The sequence below is a fragment of the Schistocerca piceifrons genome, chromosome 8 (assembly GCF_021461385.2).
Source record: "Schistocerca piceifrons isolate TAMUIC-IGC-003096 chromosome 8, iqSchPice1.1, whole genome shotgun sequence".
Lineage (NCBI taxonomy): Eukaryota > Metazoa > Arthropoda > Insecta > Orthoptera > Acrididae > Schistocerca > Schistocerca piceifrons.
In genome coordinates, this window is record NC_060145.1 from 51,971,407 (window position 1) to 51,988,971 (window position 17,565).

Consider the following 17,565-nt stretch of genomic DNA (forward strand, 5'->3'; position numbering starts at 1 on the left):
AGCATGTCTATGACATGCAAAATATATAAAGATGGGAAAAAATTATTTATAATTTTATTTTAAATTTAAACAATTTTTACAAACATTCTTTTATAAAAGTCTCGTAATTACTAATTTACACTGACCAGCCACAATATTATGACCACCTACCTAACAGCCGGTATGTCCACCTTTGGCGCAGATAAAAGTGACGAAACGTCGTGGCATGTTCGTTGGAAGCAGTTAGCACCACATATGCACAAACAAATTACCGTAAATTCTGGGCGGGGGGGGGGGGGGGGAATGAGGGGGGGGGGCGTGAGCTGTGACCCCACGTTCAATCACATCCCATATGTGTGTGATCGGGTTGAGATCTGGCGAGTTGGGAGGGAGTAAATCAACTGGAACTCGCTACTGTGTTTCTCTATCAGACTCCTAGTCTTGTGATATGCCGCTTTTTCTTGTAGAAAAATTCCACTGCCGTCGGGAAAAATATTCGTCATGAAAGTGTGTACGTAGGCTGCAACCAGTGTACGATGCTCCTTGGCCGTCGTGGTGCCTTGTACGAACTCATTTGGATTCATGGATGCCCACGTGAATGTTCCCCAGAGCATAATGGAGCCGCCACCAGCTTGTCACGTCCCGCAGTACAGTTGTCAAAGAGCTGAAGATGACAGATCCGCACCCTCCCATCGACATGATGAAGAAGGTACCGCGATTCATCAGACCATGCAATACTTTACCAAAGCGCCAACGTCCAGTACCGATGGTCACATGCCCATTTCGGATGTAATTGCCGCTGTCGTGGTGTTAACAAAGGCACATTCATTGGTCGTCGGCTGCGGAGGCCCATCGTTAGGGGTGTTCGGTACACTATATATTCAGAAAAACCTATAAACTACCTAGCATTTAAGTCCGATCTTAGTTTCGCCACAGTTCGCCACCTGTCTTGTTTTGGCAGTCTATCCTGCCTACGACGTCCGACATCTGTAACGAGATGGGGCTACCCAACGTCAATACGTCTGGACGACATATCACCTTGGTTTCGACACGTGTTGAAGACACTCACCGCAGCACTCTTCGAACACCCGACAAGTCGTACAGTTTCCGAAACGATGGAGCCGAGCCTCCGGGCCATCACAGTCTGCATAGATGGCGCGCCTTCCCCATTCTCAACACGGACAGCACTCTCACCAAAACTACACGTACCGTGCGTGTGTCCGACTAGCATTCATTCCTCGGCAGATGATGCTGTCATCACCTGGACGGTTTATATTGACAGTAGGTCGGTGATCTTAATTTTCCGACTCATCAGTGTTTATTGGCAATGAAAACTGGATTTTTATATGCAATATATAATTAGAAATAAGCAGCAGTGTATTCTTCATAAAAATTATACATATACGTCTCAATTAGAAAATATTTGATAATTTTTTATTTAAATGACGTGTTTACTCTAAATGAACGGAATAAAAACGTAAAAAAATAACCGAAACAAGAGTGACTCCATCGATCCAGTGATTGCATATGTTTTTTATTACTTCTTTATGTATTTCCTGCTTCATGGAAATGTTCATGAAACATGCAATTTTGCTCAAAAATTGCATTGGTTGGGAACAGAACCCAAGAGCCCCCCCCCCCCCCCCCCCCTCCCGTGGAGCAACACAGTCTGTCGAAAAATAGACCTCGCTTCAGGGTATAAGGACGCACGGAAAACTTCATAGTCGATTTTCTAGGGAATTTTAGAGAGTTGCATCGACCAGGTATGGGAGATTGTTATTTCAGTTCTGAGCTTCACATGCCATAAACAGTAAAATTACAAAAATCAAATTGCTTTGTGGTCTGATTGCTTGTTCACTTCCTTTTATGTTTCCCTGACATGCACAGGTTTGTCTGACTTCGTCTTGTTACCTGTTCTTCGGTCTACTGACGAATATCTTCTTTCTGTGGCTTTCTTTATAGCATTATTTTACCATTCCTTCTTCACTTGTAAGAAAATATCCCAGAGCCTTAATTTTCTTACTTCTTACCAGTGTAATCCCATACGGCTCATTGTACAGTGAAAGTATACCTCCGTTGTTCTTTTAATTCAAAACCTCCATGCTCAAACTCTATTTTAAAAGGCTTTGTTAAGACACTGTTTCAAAAATTAATCTTTTTTTTTAAGTTTACATGCATTTATTTTGTTTTTAATCCATTTCATATTTAATTCAGTGAAGTTCAAATATCCAAATATAAGCAAACTACAAAAAGAAAAACACAAAAAGTGTAAATACTTTTTCACTCTCTCTATCTTTTTTTTTAATTGCATGTCTGTGGCACTGGAACTTTGTCCATATTATACTGAGAAACAAGAGCAGAAAAATCTTGTCATCGTTCCACTTCTTCAATCACAAACTCTTTCCTCCTTTCCTCTTCCAGCTGTAGTTCTCGCCGTCTTTCCATTTCTTCCATCATTTGCTTTTCCATTATTTTCTTAGCTGCCTCAACTCTCCTGAGTACTTCTGCCTCAATTTCCTCTTTTCGTTTTTCCAATTCCTCCTCAACCCTCTTCTTTACTTGCTCTTCAATTCGTTTTGCAGTTTCTTCCTCCACCATCTTTTGTTCTAGCTCCCTTTGTCTCCTCTGTCTTTCCATCTCCGCCAGTCTTTCAACTTCATCCATTTTCCGATCATGGTAACTTCTTTTCCTAGAGTGCGCACCAGTTCTTGGTACGTCGTCTGAAGCATCTGAACTGCAGCTTGATGATCCAGAAGGTGACCTTTTCCTTGATTTGTTGCTTCTTTCCCTTGTCTTTTCACTGTGTTTGCTGTGAGAGCTTCTGTCACGCGACTTCGTCGTCATTTTCACTGACGGTAAAATGTTCTAGGTTGTTACGGAAGACAATAATGTCTTTGTAAACATTCCTCCTCTTTGGCTCCGACTATTTCGCTATCTGTCCAGTGACAACGGTGGCAGAGAGATTTCGCTGAATAACCCCACTTCTTCAGAATGGGTGCAGGACAACTGCCTTTTATAAGTGAACGTGAGCCTGGTCGTAGAAAGCGTGCAGACAACTGGGGACACCGGAAGATCCTGAAGAAGATCCCAGCATAGGAGTCTAGACACCGACGGCCTGAGAATAAAAAATTGAAGAGGATCATGACGTAGCCTATCAACCAAGAACATTTCACCTTCAATTAATAATTTTCCTCTGCTTATTCTTCCTCGTCCATGTCCGAGCTTCACATCTAAAAAACGGTGGCATAGTTATTTTGTAAATATGGAGTTTTTATGTTCCGATTTTAGTTCAGTGGTAAATTATTCGTTGCAAACATGCATCTTCGTGCCGTTTGTACTGTTTGATACCTCCTTCTCTAAGATAGTGTTCCAATGAAAAATGTTTTCCAGGTAACTCGAAGAACCAACAGGCTTCTCAAACGGTATGGTTCCTGTCCCTAGTGTTTCGTCCATATCTGTATCTCCCCATATCACTAGAAGATAGGGAAGGGAGAGTTTTTATTTAATTTCTATAATAATTGGCAAGGTCACCGACGAGTTTAATTCGTTTACAATTGTCAGCACTTTTAACCCACACTGACACAGATTCGGACTCATTTATTTTATGATGATTGCTGGTCCTGAGAACGAAAGGCATTGACGGCAGGTGATATGATTTACCCATGTCTCTATTGTAGACTTCTGCGTCGTGAAATGTCCGGTATGTGATGTCACCACTGTTAAAACTTCCGAGCCCTGCAACTTTGTCGACTTTTGGTCCTCGTACGAGGGTAACGGTCACCCACCCGTTACCACGCTGCAGGTTATCATTATTGGACTTCATGTACTCCTTCTCTTATCTTTCATTTTCGTACCTGTCTTTTCATCTACTGCAGCTTAACTAAATGATCTTACCAGCTCTACACTAGCGATGATCAGTGACTGGGTTTAGTCACAACCTTCGCGTATCTAGGAAATACTGTCCGAAGTGATTTAAAATGAACGGCCACATAAATCGATCTACGAGATCCAGAAAAAGTGAAGTTCACTCACATGCCAGCAATATTTAGTATTGAAGTACTGAATACTGGAACGTCTGAAATTACAGGAGAAATTCAAAGAAGCGATAAGCAGTTTGTTACAGATTTGTTTAACGTGAGAGATTCACAGAAATGCTCAACAAACTGCAGTAACAGAGACTGCGGGGAGCCTTACAATGCTCTGAGAGCGAGATTTTCACAAGATGTCAAGAAACATATTACTTCTTTCATCGTAGCCTAATGAAAGCCATTGCTACCACAGGGTACAGAGGTTCTACGAGGTACAACAGTCAGAGGTGCTGCCTGCACTGCTGCAGTATGCTGCGAGGCGATACTGTAGTCCCAATCCCGCATAAAGAGAGCGCAGTGGAGGGGCAAAGGGTCTTGTCCTCTGCTGCACATTTTAGTGCACCTGTCACCTAGCAGAATTAGGTCCGAACTCAAGAAACGTTCTGATGTCGATTGCACTGCCCGATGACAGCGCAGCGAAATTGAAAGTCAATTTAACTCGAACTGGAGAGTGAGCCAGTCTACTTCTTGGGTCCACGTCCCGCCAGGTAGTTCGACGAGCTCATCGAATACATCTCTCAACAAATGAGAACATTTGGAATTTAAACTCAACCTGATTACGACTTTGATCCCAAGTGGTCACTAGTCAAATTCATTCTTCTGACAGAGATAGATAAGGTAACTCAACGTCACTTTTTGTGAGGTCAGCACGACTGTAGCATCAAATGGAGCTGCAACGCGAGTCTGTTGAAGAACGAGAAAGGACAATATGTGTCAGCCAGCAAGCATTTACAGTGATCTGTGTGGGTGTTCTTCATTACAACATGGTCCGGAGACCACAACTGCGTGACTTAATATGGCTAAGTATTATGAGGAAACTGGAAGGAGGACGAAGTGAGACGAGTGTAGCCCAAGGAGTTTGGTACATCTGACACCAAGTAAGTGCATGAGGAGCTTTCTGGCCCACAGTCACTATTGCCTACGTGACAGCAGGTGACCGAATGCGGTCAAATACAACAGCAGATGACCGCTACATTCTGCAAAAGGCCAGAAGAAAGGCATGTCAAACAACGGGCGCAGTTGCGACAACATATAACAGTATAACAAAACTGCCAGGCAGAGACTCTTACGTTCCACAGTGGCATGGCAGTAGCATAGGGGTGGTGTCTTTACCCTACGACCAGTATGCTCCGTTCCGTTGACACCAGTACATCGGATGCACCGTTCGCGATGATGCCAAGAGTATAAGGTCAGGACCAACGAAGAGTGGGTTAGCATACTCTTCTCGGATGTGAGCTGTTCCAGTGAGAGTAGTGATGCATGATACGTTTAACACTATAAATGTTGTGGACGCCTCTGTAGATTACCTATCAGCTTGTCTGACTGTCTGTCTGGTTCGGTTCCCAGTACTGATAGGTACTGTTCCTTCTGCGGAAGACTGGAACAATATGTACAGTTCCTACAATTAAAAAGCCGACAGCCGCAAGGAAAGCGGTGCACTGATCACAGGCTCCTCCATACCTCATCCACATCAAGCCACACTGGAGAGGCTGATACGGTCCCCGGCCAGCATTGTATTGACCTCGGTGTCTCAGCGCGGAGTTATTTTTCATTGGGCAAATTACACACTGTGCTACATTTGATGCACAAAACCGTCGAAGTACCAGTCATCTGCTCCTATATTGACTGAGAAAAGGATTCTGACATCATGAATTGGGAAATACTCTTTAGAACAGCAAAGAAAGTAGAACTGGACTCAAACGACAGAAGGATAATTGATCAACTCTATCAGAATCAGACCACAAATACAAACATCATTGAGGCAGACGAAGGGCCCAGGACTAGAAAAGGAGCTAGACGAGGATGTCCCCTAACTCCGTTACTTAATGTGTGAGAAAGCTATTCATATCACGAAAGAGAAGACGGAATGAAAGCCAGTGGTGAAACAATTCATTCTATAATATTTGCCGATGACGATGCAATAGTTGCATACCCTGAAAAACAAATGAATATAATGCTACCTATCGAACACTCTTAAACCACGTAAACTGAATGTGGACAAACGGATAACGAAATTATTTCTAGCACGGAAAAAAGTCGGGAGAAGTTAAAACCAATATAAAAGTTCATTCGGAACTGATCAGGTGAATGAATTTTCTTATCTCGGTAGTACAATCACGGAGGACTCACAGCGCTTGGCGGAAGTGAATTATTCCACTGGCAAAACAGTCATCTAAGACTAATAAAAACATTTTAACCAGAAAACATATGAAAATGGTTTGCAAAATTACTTTTATGGATGGTTGGTTGGTTGGTTGTTTCGGGGAAGGAGACCAGACGGCGAAGTCATCGGTCTCATCGGATTAGGGAAGGACGGGGAAGGAAGTCGGCCGTGCCCTTTGAAAGGAACCATCCCGGCATTTGCCTGGAGCGATTTAGGGAAATCACGGAAAACCTAAATCAGGATGGCCGGACGCGGGATTGAACCGTCGTCCTCCCGAATGCGAGTCCAGTGTTTAACCACTGCGCCACCTCGCTCGGTTACTTTTATGGAGTACACTGTTCTACGGAAGTGAAATTTGGACGGGGGTGAATAGGAAAGGAATTGAAGCTGTTGACACGCGGATGGTAAGAATGAGCTGGGCAGAAAAAAGAATAAACCTAGAAATTTTAAGGCAAGACAACGAAGAGAAAAGTTTATTGAAGGAAATTTGTTTCATATACCATCAGATACAACACTTCTACCATTAACATTCTTGATAGGAAAGTTCTGGGAAAGGGAGGGACCGCCTATATGTGTTTGAAGGCGTCGAGAATAGGAACACTATGTGATCGAAAGTACCCGGACACCTGGTTCAAAATGACTTACAAGTTCATTGCGCCCTCCATCGGTAATGATGGAATTCAGTATGATGTTGGCCTACCCTTAGCCTTGATGACAGCTTTCTCTCTCGCAGGCAATTGGCTGCTGGAAGGTTTCTTGGGGAATGGCAGCCCATTCTTGCACTGAGCAAAGATATCGATGTCGGTCGGTGAGGCCTGACACGAAGTCGGCGCTCCAAAACATCCCAAACGTGCAACCACTCTGCCACAATCCATGCATTATTAGCAGGTGCTTGAACTTGTTGAACGATTCAATCGCCATCCCCGAATTGCTCTCCAACAGCGGGAAGCAAGAAGGTGCTTGAAACATCAATGTAGGCCTGTGATATGATAGTGCCATGCAAAACAACAAGGGGTCCATGATAAACACGACCACACCATAACACCACTGCCTCCGAATTTTGCTGTTGGCGCTACACACGCTGGCAGATGACGCTCACCGGGCTTTCACCAGACCCACACCACACCCTACCATGGATCGCCACATTTGTACCGTGATTCGTCACTCCACACAACGTTTTTCCACTATTCACTCGTCCAATGTTTACGCTCCTTCCACCAAGCGAGGCGTCGTTTGGCATTTACCGACGTGATGTGTGGCTTATGAGCAGCCGCTCGACCATGAAATCCAAGTTTTTCCACCTTCCGCTAACCGTCATAGTAGTTTCAGTGGATACTGATGCAATTTGGAATTCCTGTATGACAGGAAATGCCGTGTGGCTAGGGCCTCCCGACGGGTCGACCGCTCGCCTGGTGCTAGTCTTCCGAGTTGACGCCATTTCGGCGATTTCCGTGTCGATGAGGATGAAATGATGATGATAAGGACAACACAACACACAGACCCTCAGCGGAGAAAATCTCCGACCCAGCCGGGGATCGCACCCGGGCCGTTAGGTTTGACATTCCGTCGCGCTGACCACTCAGCTACCAGGGGCGGACTCCTGTGTTATTGTCTGGATAGTTGTCTGCCTATTTCACATTATGGACCTCTTAAACTGTCAGCGGACTCTGCCATTCAACAGCCGAGGTCGGCCTGTACGCTTTTGTGCTGTACGTGTCCCTTCACGTTTCCACTTCACCATCACATCGGAAAGAGTGTACTCGTGTAGTGTGAAAGTCTCTCGTAAAGACGTATGACACAAGTGACACCCAATCAGCTGTCCACGTTCGAAGTCACTGAGTTCAGTCACTGAGTTCCGGGGAGTGCTCCAATCTGCTCTCTCAAGATGTGTAATGACTACTGAGGTCGCTGATATTGAGTACCTTTCAGTAGGTGGCAGCACAATGGGCCTAGCCTGTTAAACGTATGTTTTTGGAGGTGTCCGGTTACTTTTGATCACATAGTGTATATGACTATTACACGGGTGAAACGAACAGCCAATGACTGAAGAAAGTGGTTTTAACGACAAGAATGTCAGAAGGTCAGTCAGTGGCAAGAAGACAATATTTTTTATACAGTTGTCATCGCAATCGTTCGTATTTTCCTCACTAGTACTCTAGAGAGAGTCATTTATAGGAAACCACACAGATAGGAACGAGAAATGTGACCAGTCCCAGGAGGTGACTGTCGAACATTCTCAGCAAAGGGGCACTGTTCCACCTGCATACAAAATATGTAGTAACTACTTGTAAAATCTTTATCGTTCAAAGGTAATGTAAATTAATGTATTTGATGTCTTGCCATTATTTTGCAAGGTCGAATCCAAAGGTTTCTTAAAGTAAATCACCCACAGATTACACACTTCGTGGTAGCAAATGTCGAGCTAAGATTTCCTTCTATGCTTTGGCAACAGTCCACGTTACAGCAAATGTTAGTGTCAGAGCAGCACGATGTTCGACCTGAACTAAATATGGATACCCGATATATGGCCTAAACTCCACGATGGAGACCTACAACGTCTACACGAAAATTGTTACGTAAATACTTTTACCTGCCTCATCCATTTTACACACACACACACACACACACACACACACACACACACACACATACACACTTACACACTATTATACTGGAAGTTTATCACAATTGTACTGTACGTCAGTTAAGTTTCAACCATGCAGATGCGTATCTTCTGGCCAACCTAGGAATGGGCACAGAGAATGGTAACATGGTGCCAAGAGCAATTTTACGTACCACACCGCAGTGGCACTGTGCAAGCGAATCCACGCAATAAATGCTGGCCGGCGGCAAAGCGGTAGAGGTACACGCTGCAGACGAGCCGCCTGTAACAAGTGCAGGAAGCACTCAGAAAGCTGAATGATTTTCTCGTTTATCATCGTGGCGATTTCTTTGCGATTTAATTATAGCATAGCCGGACTCCACATCTCTTCCGAATTAAAAACCAGTGGCCGTTTTAACAAATGTTCCATCAAACGAATCTCCAATCAATGATGAAGTGGAAGCTAAGATCTCCACGTCGCTGTAGTCCACAGTGTGACCATTATTTATTAAATGTTTTGCCACCACTTGGGTTTCTTGGTTATAGCAAGCGGCGTAAGCTTCCTAGTGTTCTGTTTGTGTGTATTCATTATTTAGCCCACACGAAATCTAAATGAATTAGATGTTACACATCCCTCAACATGAAAGTTACGCAACGGAATATTTGTGTAAACTCTCTTGTGCATAACATGTGGTGTGTGTATGTGTGGCTGCGTAATGTTCTCCCCACAATGGAATTACCAAGGCTATAAAAGATTAAACTGACACCGCCATTGACAAACTATACTTAGGGATTTCTATAAAACGAAGTATGGGGTTGTGGCTTTACTTCGTTTCAGTTTAGCACATCAAGCAAATCACATTTATCAGGATGCTACTAGAATGAATTACAATAGGGTAACATAATTTGTTTATCCCTAAGAACCTTGTAGAATGCAAAAAATTTACAAATAAGAAATACGTGATAGCGAAACCCACCCTACACAGAATTTCGAGAGTGCTAGAACGTATGTTTGACTTTAGACCGCGTCCACCCGTTACTACATAGATACAAAGAAGGCTGAGACTGTTTAGGCGTGAAAAACAGAAGGCTTACAACCCGAGTACCGCCTTCAGAAATGCTCAGTGTGTAACTCCTGTTTTCGACCTGTTTTGTATCTGTATCTATTGTTCTATGTCAATTTGTAATATTGCTAATGTAAAGTGTTGTATCTGCCACGGCAAATGTTTCGCTATGTCTACATATCTCAGTTATGTGAATTTTTGAACGATGTTGTTTAAACTATGCTTTTGGATTTAAATAACCACTGGAATTATTGTTATGTAATGTACCGTAAATGACTTGGTCCATCGTTAGGGAACGTAGCGTTGAGTGTAAAAGATGTGGGGAAGCCCTGTAGCTACGGAAGTAGCCTGGCAGAATGGGAAAGGTGTGGTTGGCGCGCAAGTGGCAACTCGTCCTTTGTGGCAGGTAAGGAGTCTGTGGTTAACATCTCGCTAGTAGGAGCGGATCATAGTGGCTCATATTCTTGAAGTTTTAAGGCCAGACGAGCTTAAGAGCAGTATTTATGGACCTCGTATGCTGCATTGGTGATAGTATTATCATGGCATGGTTTCTGGCCCTGTAAAAATGTAATACCGTCGCCAAGAATATCTGTAACAGAGTGAGGCCAATATGATTGTTGTAAGTAGGCTGTTCATGTTTTCTCTATGTAAGTAGGCTGTTTAGGTTTTTTTATTGGTAACGCCACCTCTGTATGAAAATCACTGGCTGTGCCAGGTGCAGTCTGTGGCTGCTTTGCATTGTTGTAATACTCGCTATTGTAGTGTTAGGCAGCTGGCTGTGAACAGCGCGTAGCGTTGCGCAGTTGGAGGTGAGCCGCCAGCAGTGGTGGATGTGGGGAGAGAGATGGCGGAGTTTTGAAATTTGTCATGAACTGCTATATTTATATATGATGATATCAAGGTAAATACATTGTTTGTTCTCTATTAATATCTTTCATTTGCTAACTATCCCTATCAGTAGTTAGTGCCTTCCATAGTTTGAATCTTTTATTTAGCTGGCAGTAGTGGCGCTCGCTGTATTGCACTAGCTTGAGCAGCGAAGATTTTTGTGAGGTAAGTGATTTGTGAAAGGTATAGTTTAATGTTAGTCAGGGCCATTCTTTCGTAGGGATTTTTTTGAAAGTCAGATTGCGTTGCGCTAACAAAATATTGTGTGTCAGGTAAAGGACAGTCTTGTATTATTGTTAAAAAGGGGACGTTTCATATGTCGACCCTTAGCCTGGGATACCTCACTGGAATCTTCTGATTTTTTTCTTGTAGTTTGTGTAATTAGTGTAGATTTTGTTTATTGATAGCGCGTAATCATAGAGAGAATTTCCTTTGTAGTTGTAGTTTTTCATTGTTGTACAGTAAAACAGTTGTGGCATGCATGTAGATTTGCACCAAGTATTTCGCAGCTGCGCTGGTAATTAACTAGATATTATTTTCAGTGCTATGTTAATGTATTCCCCTATTTTTGCTCTTCAAATTGTGCTTTTCTGTGTTATCGTGTGAAATATTGTGACAATAATGGCGTGTGAAAAACGTAACACTCGGCTCCAAAGTAAACTGAGAAATGACAGTGAAGACGAAAGCAGTGTGTTGGCCCCACCATGTAATGAATTAACTAATATTCAAAGTAGTAATTTGGTAACTGTGCATAGGGAAATGGAGCGGGCGTCAAACAATGGCGTAGGCAGTGAAACAGGTAGTGAACAGGGAAGCATTATCGATCGATCGGTCGGCAACAGCTCGCCTCAGGAATCCGAAATGATAGGACACAATTTTGCAAACACTGTAGATTCAGGTTTTGCGTCCTCACGGTTTTCTCAAATGAGTCAAGACACGTTTTCCGCTTGTCAAAATGTGAATGTTGCCGGTGCAAATTCACTGCCGAAAAGCACTGAGGAACATGTTTCAGACACCAGTGCATTGTTATTACAGTTAATGCAACAAATGGGACAAAGGCTACAAAAGTTAGACACAACGCTTGAACAAAATCAGAAACAAACACAGCAACAGTTACACACAATGGAACAAAATCAGAGACAAACACAGCAAAAGCTTCAAAAGTTAGACTCATTGGAACAAACTCTCGAACAAACACGTGAGGACTTAACTGCTGAGTTACATAACATTGAATCGAAATGTCAGAAAGTGTGTAATGACGTAAAAACACAAATTTGTGAGCATTTTCAACCTATTTTTTCGCTGCATGAAAATGCATTACAGAATCACGAAGCAGCCATAAAAGAACTGCAAACCATTGTTCATGAAAATCATGAGACCTTGTGGGCTAAAATTGACTCAGTTGCATCTACGGATTCGGTTACACAACTTGCAAAAACTCAGGAAAACTTAAAGGACACAGTAGTTTCGATTTCAACACAAATGGACACTCTGAAGCTTGGTTCAGAAAAACACACTCAGGAAATGTGTTCATTATCAGAGAAAGTAGTTGAACTTTCGGATCAGCTAAATAATTTATCTACGAAGGTAGATGATAATCTGAATGACGCAAAACCGGTAGTCTTTAATGACACAGAAGAGAGCGAACAAATTAGGAAACTGAAACAAAATCTGAATGAAATTGATACGCAACATCAAAGAGAAATCCGGGAAGTACAAGATCAGCTGACACAGGTAATACAAGAATTACGTATTTCAGAGGCCACTCGCGCTCCAATACGGGAAGAGGGACTTAGAAATACGGAACAACCACAAAATAATAACACAGGACACTTCGAAAGTTATGAAAGAAATTGGCAAGGTGCACCGAATTTTGAAATGGAACCGCCGAAACGACGTAACAATGTCTGATATGCGACTCGCCGACATGATGACTTTGACTATAAGCTGTTCATTACTACACGTAAATTCAAAACATTTAAGAATTCTGCCAACGACATTCATCCACAAGCGTGGCTCCATCAATTCTCTCATTGTTTTCCTCCCAACTGGTCATTAGAACACAGATTAGAATTTATGTGTGGCTACTTGGAGAATGAACCAGCTGTAAGAATGCGATCGGTAATTCACGATTGCCACAGTGAAGGAGAGTTTTACCATGCCTTCCTCTCAGCATATTGGTCTCAAGCCACACAAGACCGTGTAAAACATAGCATCATGATGATGAAACACTTTGAACAATCTGAATTTTCCAGTCTTGTCAAATATTTTGAAGACATGTTGCATAAGAATCAGTATCTTTCAAACCCATACAGCCCCTCAGAACTCATCCGCATTTGCTTAATCAAACTGCCTAAACATTTACGACATATTATTTTGGCAGGACGTTGCAAAGACGACATTGAAGCATTTCAGGGACTTTTACAAGAATTAGAAATTGACACTGACAATCGCGGAACGCGAAACCGGGAAAACAATCACTACAGGTCACATCCGTCACAATTCCGTGACGACAGAAGTAATAACTGGACACGACAAGGCTATTCTCACAACACAAATCGTGACCAAAACAGACACCACCCTTATGACAACCGCTGGCAGAATAATAGTTACAGAGAAAGATCGCATTTCCGTAGAAATGAATATGACAGAGATAACCATAGAAACAGACAATATGGTAACCAGAACTGTTATTATCAAGGGAGACAGAATAATTTCAGACGCAACGGTCCAGCGCGCAGTTACGATTCAGGGAGAAATTCTCCACCACGTGACGGACAAGGAAGAAACTACGGAATCTACCGACATGACGACAGACGATATATTCGTAACGACAGACCTGAATTGCATCAGAACTGGCGGGATTCAAACAGGGCAGGGCCTTCTCGTCAGAATGAATTTGTAGAAGTTAGGTCTCCTAATCCCAATAACGGCGCGCGCCAACAAAGAGACAGACAATGACTCGCACAGCAGGCAGCCGCGTGCGCCCGCTGGCTCCAAGAAAAATAACATAAGACGCTAGCCTTGAGAAAAATTTTAGCATTCTTTACCGATGTATACAACATGATAATTGCTTTGAAGTTGAAACTCTGCGTACTAGGAAGAGTAAAGGTTTACACCACATTTCACATGTAAAACCATTTATTGAAAGATAATCTGCTTTTTAACTTAGTCTTTGCCATAAAATTTTTCGCTTCACATTACTAGTATGCTGTGTCAGACTTAAGAAACTGTTAACATACAACTATGTTTGAAGTGAAATATCCAGTCAAGAACCAAGAGAACTTATTTAAACAGAAATTACGAATGCATTGTTATAGTGAACAGACGACACAGTGTTGTATTTGTACATTCTTGTTTGTTAGTTGCACGATTACGTAACGACTATCAGGCTTACATACTTAGAACCTATACTGGTACTGCTAATGAGATTTTAATGCAACATTTTGGTTTACTTGAAAATACATTCTGGGTTTAAAGTACTTTCTGTGAGATACCAGACGACACAGTGGTTAGTTTATGTGACAACTACACGGTTTTATTGCGACGCTACTAATGAGTGAAAATTTACAATGTTGCTTTTGCAGTGTTTCTGATTTATACCTGCACAGTTTTCTGTTTTATTCTGGAAAGTAAAACAGGTTCTAGTAGTAACTTTTGTGGTATAGCTACAATGAGACTGCCTTTTCCGTAGCACAACAATACGTTACAGCACAGTACTTTCCTCATCACGGCAATAAGCGTAATAACTAAGACATTTATACTCAAAGCGTTTCACTTTTGTGTATCATGAGGTAAGTACATTGACTTCTGCAGAACTTAGCTTTCGGAGGACTATAACTACGACACTTCCACAGAGATTATGTTGCAACAAGACGCACATTTAGCGCTACAGGACACGTATTTGAGTGATCAATTTTATACTTAAAACACTTATTTTTAAAGATTTTTGAATTACAAAGAAAGTTTTCCGTGATATATTTCATTCCATTGGTGTAATCTGTAACACCTGAGGGTATAATTACATTAATCCTCAGGGGGGTACACGCCTACTTTGTGTTTGGCAAGCACAAGGAACCCTAGCTAATATGGTATTTGCTTATACAACTTTACACATCGGTACCATATTTCTCTAACACACAAATTACACAGCTATCTGATCATTTAACTGAGAGAGACAAACATTTATTTTACTACATCAGTGACACATGTTTACGCAATTACACAGTTGGATATCTTCACACTTATGAAACTGTATTTTGTCTGTACTTTGTAAACTGTTCATATTTTTCGGAACCATTGTGATACTATGAGAGCTTTGAATGATGTATTTGGTATGAGATCATGATTTTTAAAGTACGTTTGAGGTAGATGACACTATTTAAATGAGCAGAGAATTCTTTTTAGGCTTAGAAATTATTGGAGGAAGTTACGACGATTTTGAGATTTGACTGAAGTTTTATGATGTTATTATTACGACGACGATGTGTATTATGTTGTTGAGGAATGTTTATTATGCTATGTATTTCTCACGATGAAATATTGAAGAAGTGTCGACGAATATGTATATGTATAATGAGGTAAGGAATAATGAGTAGTGTTTAGGGACTATGATTTATGAAAAGGATGTTGGAAACCAAGAAACGTACTTTAAGAGTTATGAAATGTGTGACTGTATCACAATGCTGACGAATATTTTTTTTGGACACTTATATTTATAGGATTTTGTTTCTACAGATTTGCAACGCTAATTCTTGACCTGTGAAATATTTTTATATGAGACTGCAACGGTAGCAGAAACTGCTGTCGTAAATATTTCTGTACGAAAGTTAAGTGACCACCTGCACGTAATGCGTCGCGGGCACCCAGCTGTGTCAGACGCCTGGAGAAAAAACCATTATTGCGAGCCCTTTTCAGCGGCACAGGTAGAACAAAAAAAAAGGGGAGGCCATTATCCTCGGAAATATTCTTACATATGCAAACCTGATAATGACAAGTGTCTTTCTACGAGAATTGAGAGCTACTGACTTACGAAATGCCACATAGCTATTGAATGATGTTTTTATGCTTTGGTTTGCGTAATTGCTTATTTCATTTGATATCTGGTTTCCAGCTGTGTTGCAGCATTGCTTTTATAAAATGAAATGCATTTGCTAATGTGAACACTTTCTGTCAACAGATCTATTAAATAATTATTTGATGATCCACATTCTTTAAAAAAGGAGCACTTGGAAAGGAAAGAACAATAAGAAGGAACTAGTAACAGTAACACATAATTTTCTTTTCAAGTACATGGTAATATTTCTTTTTACAATCAGTTGTTGTGGTGCACCACTTTAATTACATAGATATTAAGATGTGAATATACATTTCCCTTATCTGCATTGTCGTTTTTGCTGTAATATTTTTTCTGCTTGAGCTTTGTCATGTATAGATATAAGTTTTATATTTTTTATATTTGCTGCTGCTGTTTGCCAGGCACAGTGCTACTGAATTTTAAATTGTGTTACTCTGTTAAGCTAGTTTTACTACTGACTTATTTTTCTTGTTACTGTACGTTGGCTCATATTAGTTGTAATGTTGCATTGCTTGGTAATTTATATTTACTGTAGCTTGCTTTGCAATTTTCCATTTTTTTGCATTGCTGTTTGTGTTAATTTGTTATGTGCTGCTGCATTGCCTCGTCCCTTAGTTTAGCATCTGAGCTCAGTAGATTTAAGTTGGCTTAAGAGGAGACTATATAAGAAACTAACTATTATAAATTTATAAGAAATGCATTGAGAAGCTATCAGAAAATGGTCTGGCAAAATAAAAAGGATACTGTACAGTGGAGAAAAACTATTATTGACAGAGGATGTGAACAGAATACAGAAAGCAGAGAGAAAAACTATTTTTGACAGAGGATGTGAACGAAATACAGAAGGCAGGCTTAGATAGGACTTTTGGGAATAATGATGAATGAAGGGAGATCTCCAAGAAGCAAAGAAAGTTTTGTTTGCAAAATACTGCAATGAAACAAACCCTCTCCTTTCCTTTTGTGTTATCCCACTATGTGTTTGGGTACCCTTGTGTATATATGTTCTTCCTGTCTTTATATGTTTACCTCATCAGACTTTCGTTGTAGAATTTTTCTCATACTCAGCTACATGAACTATGATGAGGAATACTGTTATCCTCAAATATAATTTGCGTTAATAATATGTTATTTACTTTGTAAAGATGTTAGACATTATTAATTCTGTTTTGTTTTAATGCTCATGTGTAAATTTGATGTTTCAAAAGTTATTCTGATCTTTTATGTATTTACTTATGTCATAATTCCTGTAACACTGATGTATATGTTTATTTCTATTCTTTTGTAAAGCCCCTATTACTACAAACGTTATCTGTATTATTATGTTTTTAATGATGTGTTTTGTACCTTTGTTATTGTATTCGTATGTTATAAAATTGTAATTGTCACCAGTTCATGATATTATTAACTTGTTAGTTACATTTCACTGCACACGTTTCTGTTGGTCATAGTATATGGACAATATGTGAGAAGTAGGGACTGATAGTGTTTGCACGTGTGTTAATGATTCAGCAAGGGACTGGATAACAGCATTGCTGGTTCTAAGGACAATTTCAAAAACTTTGTGAGTGCACAAGTGGTGGTTTATGGACTTGCTATATTATCCGCAAGACTCTTTAACGGTGATTGTGCACCTGCACAGTCACAACAGATGGCTGCTGGCTATCTCTCCAAGGACTACAGTGGGTCTGCATCTTTGATGACCC

At 41.0% G+C, this 17,565-nt stretch overlaps 1 protein-coding gene across 1 annotated transcript in view; it reads right to left on the minus strand.

The window, feature by feature from the left end:
• Positions 1 to 2,334: 2,334 nt before the first annotated feature.
• Positions 2,335 to 17,565, minus strand: part of LOC124712070 (arginine and glutamate-rich protein 1-like) — a 187,749-nt gene continuing 172,518 nt past the window's right edge. Inside the window, exons 2-3 of the mRNA XM_047242364.1 lie at positions 3,301 to 3,335; positions 2,335 to 2,818 (exon numbers count right to left, since the gene is read on the minus strand). Coding sequence (XP_047098320.1) covers positions 2,350 to 2,818; positions 3,301 to 3,335 — 504 coding nt within the window. The 3' untranslated portion in view covers positions 2,335 to 2,349. The remainder of the gene's footprint in view (positions 2,819 to 3,300; positions 3,336 to 17,565) is intronic.